General features: G+C 36.7%; 1 protein-coding gene across 1 annotated transcript in view; it reads right to left on the reverse strand.

Annotated features, from left to right (window-relative positions):
* Positions 1-15,979, reverse strand: part of SH3KBP1 (SH3-domain kinase binding protein 1) — a gene marked incomplete at its 5' end in the record, with an annotated part of 100,329 nt that extends 84,350 nt beyond the window's left edge. Inside the window, 2 exons of the mRNA XM_010015153.1 lie at positions 7,137-7,254; positions 15,873-15,979. Of these exons, the coding sequence (XP_010013455.1) occupies positions 7,137-7,254; positions 15,873-15,979 (225 nt within the window). The remainder of the gene's footprint in view (positions 1-7,136; positions 7,255-15,872) is intronic.
* Positions 15,980-16,426: the final 447 nt, after the last annotated feature.

Below are 16,426 nucleotides of genomic sequence, written 5' to 3' on the forward strand. Positions count from 1 at the left end.
TATTACTAACAAGGAGAACTAAACGCAGAGCTCTAGCACAACCTAAAATAACAGAATTCTTCCTGACTTCACTTAGGCTCACCCAAAATGACTTGAAAAAAGGGGAAAAAGCCATTTAACTCTTAATGAAAAATGGGCTGGACATGGAGACCAGGTTTCTGGAAAATTTTGAAAGGCTATGTTAGGGCAACACTGCCCAGCAAGATAAATGTGAAATTAAAGGTTCCACAGGCAGACCTTGCATCTGATTCGAATCTAGACGCTGGAGCCAGAAGTCAAGCATCCTGGAGGTTTACTTCATAAATATTTATTATGCTCATCAGATAGGTGGATTTGAGAACATGATGGTCCAAGAGCTCTGCAAGAAGCACCTAACTTGAGTAATGCATAAGCAGTCATGAAGACTATAAGGTGAGAAGCAGCAGAAAAATGCGAAGACCACCAGTCACATAGTCTGCTCCAGACAGAGCAAGAGCTTGGTTGGAAGCTTGAGAAGAGCTGCAGAGAGATGAATTCTGGTAGACAGGGAGATAATTCTCAACAAGGAAATACTCAGAGCTGCACACATTCACACAGATTTTCCTTTAAGAAATCGGTATGGTTTAATTGTAGGTTTTTTTTAAAGAAGGTGTAAATGCAATTATTAGAATAGAAACTACTACTTAAACTGCTTCATCCTTTGCTGTGAACATGCATAAGACAGAAGTCCTCAGAGGCAGGAGAGCAAACACACCCACCCAGAAAGGAGGAAGAAGAGCAGCACAGCTTGGATCTTCTCAGGAGAAAGCTGTCTAGGATGAAAGCAGATGCCAAAGTTAGCACAACATCCTGTTCACCGGAGGACAGGACTGAACACTTCGTACTTAGTCATACTGAATATGACTCAGTAGGATCCCTTTCTGCTAGAATTCTCAATGAGGAAGCAGGTGGAAGGACAGATTTCTGTCTTCCTTGCTTTGTCTGTCTTTCATCTTACACAACCATCCTGTCTACTTCTGTATTAACATGGTAGTAAAAGCATATGAAAAGCAGCATGTTCCCTGCTTCCAAAACGCAGAAGGCAAAAACCTGAACATGAAGCTTCATAACTTTTTCCCTCGTTGGCAGAAAAAATGTATCAGCCAAAATGCTGTGAGTAATAGCTGTCAAAATCAGAATGCTAAATGAAAGGCATGCAGTAAATTAAAACCAAACCAAAACAACACAAAACTAAACAAAATTACCAAAAAAACCCCAACCAAACCACCCCTAACAAAACAATACCCACAATGTTCTTTACATAAAGCAGAGCATATTTTATGAATTTAGCAATTGCAGTGGGGTCTTTATTTTTAGAGCAGAAGCACTTTTAATTCAAAGATTTGTGGGTTTTATCAACAGTCTTCATGTTCCAGGTGGCAAAAATGATGGGACTAAATGGTCTTAATTTCAATCCATAGCTGAGATCCAAACATCTAATGTAATTCATAGTTTATAGTGGGCTAACACACTTGCATCATATGAACATATAACATACACATGCATAGAAGGAACGGGTGCATTCTCATTGCATTAAGGCAGTTCATCAGCAGCAAACTGACTTTAGCTTACAGACAGATATATGCGTGTAGAGTAGCCATAAGTGAGTAGCAGTGGCACATTTTTTTACAAGTGTAAATAAATCAAACAAGTACAGAGGACTAAAGCCATTGCTTGTTGATTTTGAAACACTCACTGTTATAACGTCTGTAGCTGTCAATCTTTGCCGGTGCCACTCTGTACAGAATTGTCCCTTGAAAGGCAGATTTTCCTGACAGCAGGCAAGAGAAGGAAAGACAAAAAAAAAAGAGAAGGGGCAGGGTGGGGGTGAAGAGATCGAATGATGGTAAAAAGAAGGGAAAGGAAGAGGTTTTAATCTGTATTTTCAGTCACTAACATTTTTAAAGCCTCATTAGCAAAACAATGAGAATATTAACAAAAATATCTGATTGTACATGAAGTTAAAATATTCTTATTGCATGTATGTCAGATAAAAGAATCCCATGATTTTGCTAAAGCTGTTTTATGCAATGTCCAACAGAATGCATTTTTCTTAGGTTTTGTCTGTTGTCCATCAGGTTGTGAGACTTGAAAATGAAACTGCCTGTCTTACTCAGACTCCTTATAGAGTGCAGGGGAAGCCTGAAAAAAATTATTACTGCAATGATGTACTCACAGCGGCTCAACACTCCTGATGCAGATGTAGTGCACTCGAACAAGCACAGCTGACATCCAAACAGGGCAATGAAATACTCACATTTCTTTAATATACGAGGATCCTGTGAGCATGAGAAAGACTGCATCTTTCCAAGATGACTTATTAGAAGTGTTTTGGACATGGGAACTGTTCTTAAACAATACTTAGTTGAAGGATAGGACACTAAAACCTGAATAAATCAGTTTTTCAGACGATAGCTTTATCGGGTGTTTGATTTGTTACACCTTAACAAAACCAAAATAGTAAATTGAAAAAGAAAACATCCAAACAACAAAAAAACAACAAAAAAAAACCCCACTCCAAACAAATCCCACTTCCCACCTTAGATCTTTAAGATTTTTATTATCAAGACCGTAAATCTCTTGGGTTTTTTTCTCTTTGATAGCAAGGTAACTCATGCTCTGACATTTATGATACGAAATTCAAGTGAAGGTAAAGGCATGAGCAGCTGAAGTGTTGTGTGTATTGGGGTTTTTTTTTAAACCTGAGGTACCTAGGCAAGCCCAAGAGTAGGCCAATGTCACCTTGTTGTCATTCTCACCTATGTATACCATCATTAAAAATTAATGTCTTCAGTAAAATTTTATAACAAAATAGCCAGTACATATGAATTGTCCCAACATGGATACCACACCCATTTTGGTACAAAATGTGTATTTTTAACCCTGCATATCATTCTGTTGGACTTTCAAAAAATAAAAAACTATACTCATTGGCGATCGTAAAAAGCTGTTTCTTCGTTCTTGCAGCTGAATTAATAACAAATGATTTTCCTTGCCTTATTTTTGTAGAATGAGGAAGTAAAAAGTCAGAAATCCATCTTTCCACCCTTGTTTTTACAAAATACCATTAAAAAATGCTATTAAAACAGTCAAACACAATTAAGATATAGCTAAGAGAAAGGTACGTCAAGATTCATGACATTAAGGAGAGGCAGAGAGACATTAATGGATATCTGAAGTTTTAAGAACTCAAAATACAGGAGGTTGCCTGACAAAACCATTAGCTGATGAGTCTATCATCAGTTCTAACTCCAGCAGTCATGACTTCTCAGTGGCCATCACTAACAGGTTCTAAAAATATTTGATACATACCATATGGCCTAGCAATTCCTGAACAGACACATACAAGAAACATCAAGATATAAAAGGCCACCCTTAAATGTTGTCATGACATTGCCATGAACATACTAAAATGCTTTTGAAATCATCTCCTTAATATTAACTTGTGATTTCTCTCATATGGTTTATTTGACTACATCACAACTCTTTGCTTCTTGACAACCTGTAATAACACGATGTGGTATTAAAATACTCTAAAATATATATCAGAAATCTAGAAAATAATCTTATAATTCATGCATCCATTCAATAGAGTAATAGAATGATAATGTGCACTTCATGACCATATTGTAACAGTAGGTCAAAGAAAAGCAGTGTTTTCATTTAGGAGGATGCTTTAAAGAACAAAGAACTGTTGTGTACTCTAAGGGTATCTGATCCTGTCCATACTTACATTCTGAAATGTGCCTTTGAAGACAAAAAATTTGGCAGTCACCTTACATCTGGGACAAATACTTTAAAAGCAAATAAACAAAGCCCCAAACCCACAATGTTTTGATCTTCTAAAGGTCTCATTTTCCAATCTGTTGAGTACCCACCATCTGAGAAGCACAAGTTCCCAACCCCTTAAAGTTAAGTCCCACTGTCAATATTCAGAAATATTTAGGCATCACCAAAACTAGCCTCAAATATTTTCAAAACAGGGGCTTTTTGTTCTGAAGAAACTTCTGAGGTTACCCTACGGCAGTGTATGGCAAGAAAACAAGATAATACCTTTGGGGCATTTACTCTGATCTGACAAGAAATATACATGGACACAACAAAACCAACAAAATCAGACAGCCCCTTTCTCCTTTTTGGCCTGTGTAGGTCATAACACAAGGGCAGAAAAATATGCATTTTTAACTATATTCATAAAAAGCCAAGTTATATCATTTTTATCTTCTGTATTTCTTCCCCTTTGAGTTCAACAAAACTTACATTCGCCCCTCCAAAAAGGTTCTCTTTAGAGACGGTCAGTAAAATGTGATTGAATGATTAAATTTAACTAAGTTTAACAAAAGCATTAAATTTAACTATTAACTAAAAAATACTCTTGTGTTTGCACAGTGCCCTTCTCCAAAGATCCTGTGCTACTTTCTCAAGTCGCACAGTAAACCTGTCAGGTATTACCTTACCCATTTTACAGGCTGGGCTGAAGAATTCAAGGTGGCTGCTTATGACTGCAGAGCCATTCTTCAACCCTTTCTAGGCCCCTCTAGAAGCTGTGTAGAACCTCAGTGACTGCCTAAGGTTCTAGTTCAATGTGCAGGTACAGCCCCTCATGCCTGAGTGCTAACTTAATAATCTAACATTTGTATACCAGGTTTCTGCCTTACAAAATCCTGTGATACAGAAATATTCAAACAGATTTTGTTTCCAGAGAAAGAAAAATGAATTATTGCACATCTGAAGTGCTGTCATGTCTTGACATCCAGAGAGGAAGGAGTTGATCAGGAGGCATTAATGTAAATACCCTTTTGAGATATTTCCCAGATCATTTCAACAGTAATGGTAGCCTCATGGCCAAATCTTCCCAAATTTATTTGTTTGGTTTTTATTTTCTGTGCTTTAAGACTAAGTGCAGCTACTTGGACTAAGATTATCATTCCTAGTCAGTTGTATAAACTTGCCGAAATTCTTGCAGTCTCATGGAGATTCTCAAATCCATGTAGTCAGTGTACCTGAACAGAGCCTTATAAAGCTCCATGTGTTGGAGCAACACCTGTAATAATTACATAAACCATATAGAAAAAAGCGTATTTCCCACAATTCTGCTAAGGGGATGCAGTTCTTAAATTGATGGGTTTACTTGAAGAAAAATAAAAATAAAGCATTAAAACCCACATGAGAATCTCAACATTCCTTGAGTCTCTGTCTCTCTGTGAGGAGGCTTACAGCGTTCATATGTTTTATAGCTATTTTGATATTTTAAAAATAGCTTCTAATAACACATCATAGCCACAAAGCACCTCCAAAGAGCTGAATTTCATGTAAGAAAGAAGAAAAACGAACTTTTTTACATAGTTACCTTCAATTTAGTTAAAGAGACAAAACCAGTATCTGCGTTACCAATATTTTCTTAATACAAGTTATTACAGGTTTGGGGTTCCACTGACGGTCAGAACCAGCACACAAAACTGAGTTTGAACTAAGCATGTGCCTTTATGGATGTTGACAAAACAAGTTAGTGCTTTGTGGCTGCTTTCACACTTTCATTAAAAGACACTTTCAGGATGTTTATTATAAAGTAAATATTACCAAATTACCTGGGGAAAGAATATTCATTCATTCCTACCAATAAAATTGGGGTATTCCATCCTGAACAGTATCACTTACCTTGTTCATTTATAAAGTACAAAACACTACATAATCCAGAGCTGAAACTATATCTATGTCATTAATTCTTCCAAGACTCACTGTGTTTATAATGAACAGAATACATGATAGCATATACAGATTATAGAAAGCAGTTCACAATCTCACTGAAATGTGCAAATTCACTTAATCCCCCTTCTTTTTCCCTTTCTATCACACTAAAATTGTCAACTTCCTTAAAAATATTTTCATTCCAGCCTGAAGGACTGTCACTTCTAAATATCTTTAGCAGCACTGACCACAAGACTAGGTCACCAGTGCCACTACACATGAATAGGTACTGCATTACAAAAACAGTATGAAAAATTTTCATCATTGCAGAAGTCAGGTTTTTTAGGATCTTATTTCTGTGGGATGCAATAAAGATGATAAATTGGCCTTAAATGGAAAAATGGAGAAAAAGAAAGAAAAAGAAGTATTATAACTTTCTACCTCTTACTGAGGTGAGAGGTAGAAAGATTGAGCTATAAAGGCTTTGGTAAATTTCAGCTGAAATAAGCTTACAAAGACCACAGGAGTGCTTTCACTTTTTCTTCTGTTCAGAGATCCAGAATACCACTACATAGCAATGAATATCTGCAGTGCTGAAAATAGGAAGACTTTGGCAGATATTATGGAATTAGCCTGAAATGTGGAAATACAATTGACGTTTTCTCTTTTCAGTAAAGAATTGACCACTGAATTAAGAAATAGAATATCTGTTTGAAGAACAGAGAAAACATAAAGATAACAGGTGTCCATTCCATATAAAAGCATACTTTTGGTTCAGGTTATTCTCCAAGGAAAGTTATAAATAGGACAACCCACTACCATGCTTATACTATTGCAAACTTAGTTACCAAACATGCTTTTCACCTGCAGCAGTACTGGCCCACTGTAAGTAAGAGAACAAAGTCCATGTCCCAGTTCTGGCCTTTTTCCCTTTGGCTGCTGGGGCAGTGGGTGACGGAGGTGATAGTAACATGCTCAGCACCTGGAGGGAAAAAGTGCCGCATGTCCCACACCAATAATTATGAATCCTTAAATCTACTGGAGTCATTATAGAAGGCATGGCACTTTAATCCCTCATTTAAATAAGCACAGCCACTATGTAGATGTTTGGTTACTTTGCTCAGTTTCCACATCTAAAGGAAAAAAAACATTTTTTAATTCATTTTGAAATACAAATCATCATTGCCTTCTCTATTCCTGGTCTGGTGCAGCTTGGTAAGTCTTAACACAGCTCACAGAGCTAATTGCTAATTACAACTCAGGTACCATTGCAAGTACCCACTTATCATCATCTGAACCTTTCACAGCAGAAATTAAGAACATGTCATTCAAAAACACTTTCAAGCAAGAGATAAAATGTGCTACCCTATCAACGCATTAGGGAGTAAAGACACAGCCATACATACAGAACATCAATATTTTTAGCTTACTTGGCTTTACTTGCTCTTCTATTCCAGCATCATCAGAATCAGACAGTTCTTTTATGAAGTTGGAAGGAAACATTCCAGTCTTTCCATTGAGTATACCTTCCCACCAGCCCTCTTCTACCTGCACCAAGACAAAAACAAAAAGCCGGGAGGTCAATATAATGAACACTTCACAGAGTTAGATTATGTACATGATTTTCAATAACAATGACAGTAATGATTTTGAGTCATTTGTATTTATTTCAGGTATAAGGAACACATGACACAGGCTCCAAGCCAGAAAATACCTCTTTTTTTCTTCTTCTTTTTTTAAGTAAAATCAAGAAAGATGCATGCACCCACCTGTAAATGTCAGCAGTGCTGACAGCAGTAAGAAGCATGGACGAACATTAAACAAAAGGATTAAAAAAAAACAACTAGAGAGCACACGGTGTCTCTACATCGAATTTTTTACAGATATCAGTTCAATCACTAAATTTGCACTGCACACTGTACTCTTACTCATCTTCTTGATGCATGTGATTAGCAGATTATAAGAGTTTAAATTCCCTAAGCATCAATGGCAAAAGAGAAATGCCTGCAAATGGCTATTCAGAAAATCTAAACTAGGTATCTTAATATAAATCATGTGAATATTCTTGCCTTCCTCATCAAAATCAGAAATTCTCTTGAAAATTAAGAAAGTTGCTATATCATTAATGTGTTAATGTAAGAAATCTATGGAGAACAAAGAACAGTGCTAATGCATATCTGACTCTAGCTTTAAAAAAATGCTACTGAAATACACAGTAATGATACCGTCAGAAGGAGGAGAGACACTTCTTAGGCCAATCCCAAGAGAAAATACCACTTAAAAATTACAAACTCCCTCCTGTATAATCCATTCAGGGTTGAATGGCAGTGTCAGGCAGTGAAATGACAGCCCTCAGAAACCAGATGCCTTTAGGTTAAAATGGGACAGCAAGAAGTTACTTGTATGCATCAGCCAAACACACCCTTGACAGATAAATAATTTTCATCTGTCAGTCACTGTCAATTCACCAAAAAAATGACAGGGAAGGACAGTATCAGAGTGTGACACATCAATCAGTTTCCAATAATGTTTGACCCTCCTCTTTCTGCCCCCCCCCCAAAATGATGAAAATAGAAATTTGACTTTACAAATTGAGGGTGCTCACATTTAATGTCCAAAAAAGAACCCCACACCTTAACTTAAAGATAAAAATAAAATAAAATCCAACCTGTTTTGTATTGCTTCTCTGTGAACATCTCAAGTCCTTAGAAAACAGATTTCTTAATACAAGCAAATATTTCCTCAGACTATAGAGGAATGGCTGGGTTTTTTCCAACTTAGCTACATGTACTATTTTACTACAAAGAAAACTGTTGTTAATTCAGGAGCGTTTCCTGTGCTTTCTCTTTCATCTTCAACCATTTTAGCACATTTCTTGTCTTCCTGGTTTGATCTATTTGTTTTGATTTGAAAGCAGTTCAGACCAGCACAGCTACCTTCATTTAATCTCAGTACCTGCCCATAACAAATTTTCCCCTTCTTCCCTGCTGCCAAATGCATCAGCAATATTAGTGAACTCAAGAACAACTCTGGGAATAATGGCTATTTTCTTCCATCTACTTCAGAGGATAGAATATATACAAATCACTCAATCACTTCAATAGGCTGCAGGTTTCCCACATTATAATATTAAAGTCTCTAAAAGGCAATATTTGCTTTTCTTCTCTCCAGACAAATTAAAAAACATTTGGAAAACTGAAACTGAATGACACACAACACTTAGTAGACTCTATTAATTACATCTCTAAATACCTATACATGCTATATTGTTATATAGAAAATATACGATGTAACCAAGACTCTCTAAGCTATAACACGTTTCAATTTTTCTAATGCAGTATTCCCAGATGGCTCTATTGATTTGAACTAAACATTAAACCATAACTGCATTAGCTGATTGACCAGAAGATTAATCACAGGGGATTTACACAGTTCCCAAGATCCCTGGTTTTTGCAAGATGCTGAGATTACTTGACAGAAAGAAGGTGACCAACTAACTCGGTTCCATCTTTCCCTCAGGTAGTTTTCTTCTGCTTACTTCTTCCATGGTAACATTTTACAGTTTTCTTACAAGTTAACATTAGCGTCCTTTGTGCGACATGTTTATGTCTGGGTCTTTATGTATGTGGATAGAAAAACACATAGACAAAGATCTTTAGACAGGTAAATCTAAACTGGATGTGAATATACTTACAGCATTCATTAGCTTATTATAAATTTTCCAGCTGATACAAGAATGAATTCTCTGAAAACACAATGTCACATCAGTAATTTTACAAATTCAGAAAAATCTAAAGGAAAACCCAGCTTTTTCCATGAGAAAATGTGGAATGTTAGCAAGACATTAGAGGCTGAGGTCAAACTAGGCCTCCCAAAGATTTATTAGGAAATTTTCATCAAAAGCTTTAAGTATTTTTAAACACTACAGCTACATGCTACATACCTTTAAGCCTCAAAACACCAGCTAGAGATTAATCCATACACTAAAGAAGACATTAAAATACCTCTGGGGTTTAGTTATCCCAAACTGGGACAATCCATCACCATATGATTTGAAATGCTGCAATAATTCCCAGCCAATAAAACCTTACAAAGTTCATGGAGGTAATCCATCTGGAGATACAAGCACTCAATAAAATTTGTTACTATACTATTATAACAAAGTGCTTTCAGGATTTATATATCTAGGTCCTGATTCATGCCCAACATTTATATGCCAGGCCAAACAATCTAAAAAGAGGATTTCATTCAGTAGTCCATGTCCCAATGCCAGAAAAGAAGTTCTACTATTCATAGTACCCTACATATAAACTGTAAAGTTCAGCCTGAAAAGTTAGGAAAAGAATTGTTTGAATCTGGAAGAGGTTGCCCAGAGAGGTGGTAGATGCCCCACTCTTCAAGATACTCAAGGTCAGGCTGAACAGGGTTCTGAACAACCTGGTCTAGCTGAAGAAGTCCCTGCTTATTGCAGCGGGGTTGGACTAGATGATCTTTAAAGGTCCCTTCCAACCCAAACCATTCTGTAATTCTGCCAAATGTAAGTGGCCACAGCTAGAGGCATTTTCAAGACATATTTTCAGTCTGTTATATTAGTTCACTGCCTTTCAGAGAGGCATGGCACATTCTTATCTTGCCAGGCCCCTAGGCTGCCAATACTACTGTCACACCACATTTGAAGGGCAACAACATAGAGGAAAGTGACTGAAGACAATTCATTGCTCCATTTCATGTATTTAGGGAGGTGACAACACATGCACCCAACTGCAACTTAGTCAATGTCATGCATGGGGCAGGGACAGATGCAATAAAAGGCAGCTATACGTGGTCCAATGCCTGGATTTGACTGACAAGAAAGAAATGACAGTGTCACCAGAGAATGGTGCATCATCTCAAGAGAAATGCTTCCCATTAAGAAGCCTTGCCTTTGGATTTAAAGGGAAATTTAATCTATATAATAATTATGTAACATTCAAGTATTCTTCCAATATCATTGGGCTTTGGGTATTTTTACATCTTCAATGAGGAAAAAATACTTATATTTTGGTTTTAATTGAATTAATCAATAGAGCTTTTTATGTAAATGAGAGGTTTGGAAACTATAAACCAAATACAGATTAAAATAATGCAAAATATATTCATATAATTTGTTAGAGATTACTTAATGAAATTGGTACATCCCTGCACACAATGACAACCCAGACTAGAAAGCCATCAAGAGGTTGTAATAGTTAATTTCACTTACAAATAATGATATAAACAAGAAATTATAATGAAGTGCTCAAAATAGATACAGTAGAAGTGGACAGGCAGGAAAATAACACAGGGAATTATATGTGTGAGACATTCAGACACGCAAAGAAGTTCTCAAGAGGGTATAGAGATGCTATGACATTGAGCTGCTTATAAATAAAAAAAAATACTGAATTCAGCCTATTTTCATGTTTAAAGAATAGCTAAACAAAAAAAAAAAAAAAACAAAAAAAAAGGAAAAAGGAAAATAATATGACAGTAGTTCAAGCATTCAGGGAAACACTGTAGTTCTACTTTAGACCAGGAATGCAGTTTTATTCTGTAACAGTAAAACAACCAAAGAAAACATAATCACTTTAGTAGGCCACTAGGAACACAAGATTAAAATATTCCAACAGTGAGGAAATGTTACTTTTTACGTTATTTAGGTTTCCTCTTCATGGCCAATACAATCTGCAACATCTCCCTTTAAATAAGGAAGTGCCAGGTGGAGCATCAGCTGACCTGCAGTGCAACAAATGCTGCTACAAGCCTAGACAACCCCTTCCCTCGACAGAACTGAGTGGCCATCCCTGTATCTTCAGGATGGAATACCCAAAAAGAGCAGAAAGTGCCGAGGCCAACTACCAGCAGTTGCTTGCCAGAATATTTAGGACTGCTACAGCTGCTTGCTTACACCTTGGTATATAATTAATAGGCCAAAGTTGTTAAATGATTAAAATTTCCAGCTATTTGGAATCACTGGCCTTAATTAAACTGGCCTTTAGTTTCCAGTAAACTCCTGTATGTGCCTGTTTCACAACCTCTTTTACAACCTGTAGCTTTGCCTATTAGGCTGGTAAACTACACACAGCCCACAAAGGGAAGCTTTGAGTCAGGAAAGGTTTCAGGTGGAATAAAGTCTCCCTGGATCACAACACAGTCTTTCTGGGCTGTTAAAACTAAAACACAGTCCCAGGAATAAAAGAAATGCCAGAGGCAGGCAACAGGAAGGAGAGAAGACCAAGGTCAAGCTTAGAGAGAACTTGAGCAAAGGAAAGCAAAGGAAAAAGATATTTTATAAATTCTAATGGAAGATCTTGAGCCTGAAGTATAAAAGCAATCATATGTTGAAAGGAAATTAAAAACATAGATTCCCAAGAGGTAAAATAAACACATTACATTTACTGCCAATGGGAAAAGAACTTTCGGAAGCAAGACCTCCACAGAAAATGGTGCCTACAGTGCCACTTGATGGCTTATTCTGGGAGTGCATTCTGAGAGAGCCATACCCATGAGATGTCAGCCAGTCCTTGGGCTTCTGTGCTAGCTGTTTGGTAACTCTGGTGCAGAAGGGAAGAAAGAAAAACTGCACAAGCACCTTGTATTAGGGGATCTTTTCAGCTTCAGAGGTCTTTATTTTACAATGTCAAAATGTGCTTTGGGTTTTTTTCATTTGGGTTTGTTTTGGTTTTTTGGGTTTTTTTGTGGTTTGGGGTTTTGTTGGGTTTTTTAAACATAATCTTCTATGTAAGAAACTGAGGAACAGAGAAAGAAATCACAAAGAACTGAAATGACCCTATAAAGAGTTCAGAGGTATTTGTACCCTTATTTCCACAAAAAAAGCCTCGTACCACATGAACTAACCAAGCAGTAGCCATAGAAGTCCTTGTGAACCATCTGTTCGAAGAGCAGCAGGAAAAATACCTTACCACTGCTTTTCACAGAAAAGTAACTGAGAGATGGGGAACCCCAGGATACATTCACAGCTGTTTTCTTGAGCATTGTATGGTTCTGTACTTGTGGCACAATCATCCCCTTTCCACCATCAAATATTCCCCTTTCAACTCTACAGCTGTCAATATAAGTTACTGTAAGGCAAGTCCAGCTCAACTCCCAGTGTTTATCCTGTTCTTGGAAATGGGTTGAACCACTTTATCTCATAACAACAACATCACCCCACCAACCTTGCCCAAAAAGAGCAACAGATTTGTAAAAGTGCAGATTGAATTTTTGTACTTTCAAATGAGTTACCTATAGTATTTGATCACGTAATATGTGGGCTATTAAGTAAAAGTCAAAGAATAAGCTCAGCAGTACTATAGCATGTCTCAGACTTAGTTGTGAGCTTAAATCCGTGCACCTCACATTGCCAAAAAGCTTACTTCTCAGCAGGAGGATGCAAAAAGCTAGGTAGCAGCATGACAACAGAGTAACCTCAGATGAAATGAGGCTTAGAACTGTTGAATGACATGCCAAATGTCGTTACTCTGATGCTATAGGTTAATTATCTGCATCCCATGAAAGTCTAAGGATGAAACATAATTGGAATTCAGACGTCTGCATTTAATAAGACAATTAGTTACAGTTGTATTTTGGGACAACTGTAATTAGAGTTACAGCTAATGAGCTCAGAAAATGACAAGCAAAAATCTTATCAATCACACATTAAACATGAGTGTAAACAATGATGAAAATGCTTCTCTTGTTAGTTTCAAATGTACTTTTAATTTAAGTATGCTAATTAATGTCTCAGGGGTATCAGTGTCTGTGTAGTTATGGAAACCTGTAGTTTAACAACAAGCATTTTATCTATTGTGATGTTTGATCTTATTATAATTAATTTCTAACTATTTAGAACAAATAGGAAGGAACTGTGAATTCTGAACATACAGTCTCCAAGGACATCTATCTGATGACAAGCCTAGCATCTCAGAACTCACACTTGCTGCAGCTGGTGTTTCAGTCCACTCACTGTACAGCCCCACACCACTTCTGCCACAACAGGAATTCCCAATAGTATCTACCACTACCACAGACATATAAATCCTTTCGAAAGTATCTATCTTATCCAACCTGTTGGCAACAGGAAGAAGGACATGGGGCTACTACACCTCTACAGTCCTTTATTTTATCTTCTTTCACCAGCTGATCTAGTTCCACCCAGAAGAGTCAGACAATGTCCTGAACCGCGCGAAGGTACCAGATGGTGCCTGAGGCAGAGCTTAAATTTCAGAAGGTGACAGAACAGGGTATTTCATAAGGTCAAAGTGGACATAGCCTCATCTGTGCCAGCTACTCTTCTTCGGCATTTAGTTATGGCCAGCAGCTCAAGCTAGCTATGAGCAATCCTCTTCAACAGTACAGTAAAACTAATTCCAGTGTGATATTCTTTAGGACTGCCAATGAAAAAAAGCAGCCCTAGACAATATATTTTCTTAAACCTTAGAATCAGCAAGTTGTCAGTGCTTTCTTCAACAGTAGTAATTCAAGGTACAATTATGAGTTTAAGACTATGAAGTCTGCAATTGGCAATCCAAGTAGGTTTCAAAAAGACATGCCCTTAACTATAAGTACACACAGGCAAGTACAGGAATGTTTCATAGTTCTACATCTTTCAATTTTAATGCAAATCTGTTATTTATAATTAAGTTGTTTAAATTCATAAGATGACAAGAGATGGCATTTCATAAGAGAAGTCTAGTGTTCCATCTAAATTATTTAATCATACAATTCACTCAGTAGAGTTAATTTGTTGGCTGGCTACTAGGAAGAGGTTTTATTCCATCACTTCACTCTTGAAAGACACAGACTTAAAAGTTTTAAGTAGGGCAGCTGAGGGAACATATTTATGTGGCCATATGAGGTCAAATATACTTCAAATTGTGCAATGAAAACAGCTCATGTGCTGCCATGAAACTTGTTATAATATTGGGTTTACATTGTCTTTGAAATATGCTCTTAAATATCTTACAACCTTGACATACCCTGTTACAATTCTGCTCACAAACAGAATAAGGTTAGTTAAGTGACATATCATGTCTGATTCCAAGAAGAATGATGTGCAAAGCTGGTATGTGCAGCTAGGTTAAAGAAAAACCAGTGATTACTAAGCTTCTTATGTTCAGATCTGAGTATTAAATCTCTCATAAGAAAACGCTGGATGTCATGTAGATTGCAGTAGAATTTATATTCTTTTCGAACTGATTTCTTAAGTGAGAGATACAGGAAAAAGAAAACTAATCGTATACCCTTGACGAGAAAATAAATGTTGACTTATTAAGCTGCTGAGTCACAGAGAAAAAAAATCCTACAAATAAATGATACACGCTGAAACACACCTTTTATTGGCTGCTTGCACAGACTAAAGGCTTAGATCTTTTTAAATCTACATACATAAAGACTAAACGAGTTTGAATGCACTCTACTTAAAGGATTCATGTTAGCATTTTGACTTTCGGTCCTTATGCTATTAGCTAAAGAAGATATTTCTAAAATCTCTAATGGAACAAAACTGAGGTATTGGGAATGAACAGCATTCCCTGATCCTGCAACCAGGATGGGGAGGGTGATTTTATTTGTTTGTTTGGGGTTTTTTACTGGTTTGTTTGTTGGTTAGTTTGTTTTTTTGTTTGTTTTATGGTTTGGTTTTTTTACAGATTAGACTAAAATGAAATAGTTTAAATTTGCAGGCATAGATGACAAAAGTGCTGAACATGAAATTCATGGCTGAACTTCAGAGGCCTTTAAGTAAATTTCTTAAATGTCTTTAACTCCATAAGGATAATTCTTCCCTGTGGCTGGCTTACTAAAATTTGGAAAAGCTTTTTCTGCTATAATCTTGGTTCTTTGGAGATACAACCTCAATAGCCCTTTAGCAAAAACTTTAAGCTTTTCCCTGAACAGAGCTCAGAAGCATCAACTGATCAAGTAAAACCAGCAGAAGTGCTACAGCGAAAAAAACCCTCATGAAATCCATAAGCAACCAACCATGTCCCCTCAACCCCAGCAATAACCCAAACCAGACACATCAGTATAGCAGAGAAGAAAAATGTCTGGTTTAAATTATGTCTTAAAACACACTTTATCTACTAGCTTAACACGCATAAGATATGTTAGAACTGCACGTGTACATGTTCCATTAAAGATCTGCTCACCTCTCCCACAACTTCAATGATATCACCAACTTTTAATTCCAGTTCATCTTCATTTTGAGGCATGTAACTGAAAGCCACCTGACATCTTCTTCTTCTGTTTCTCTCTCCTAGTGGAAATAAAGGAAACAGGGAAATTGTAAAATGAAAACAAAATTCCATGCCAAACACAAGCCAGGAGAAATTATTAAAGATTAAATATTATTCTTTGAGCACTGTTAAAACAATAAGAATGTTTGTAATGCTTAGTAGATCTGATTAGAATTAATTTACAAACACAGTGTGGAGAAAAGATTTCTTGTGCATATTATTTCTTTCAATTATTTTTATAGTTCAGAGAAATTAATTAACGACAATAAATTGTGGGGATTTTTCCTTTCTGTAATATTACTCACGAGCCAAAACTTAACTAAGAGATTGTGTTTCCTAGTGACAGGATGGGCAAACTTTACCCAGAGGATCTTTCCAAATGCATTTGCTACAAGTTCTCTTCTAGGCTAATGCTCTCTATATATGGTATAGGCAAATCCTGACATTGAAGGGACGGGGAAGGGATC

Source organism: Nestor notabilis, unplaced genomic scaffold (assembly GCF_000696875.1).
Source record: "Nestor notabilis isolate BGI_N333 unplaced genomic scaffold, ASM69687v1 scaffold10935, whole genome shotgun sequence".
Lineage (NCBI taxonomy): Eukaryota > Metazoa > Chordata > Aves > Psittaciformes > Psittacidae > Nestor > Nestor notabilis.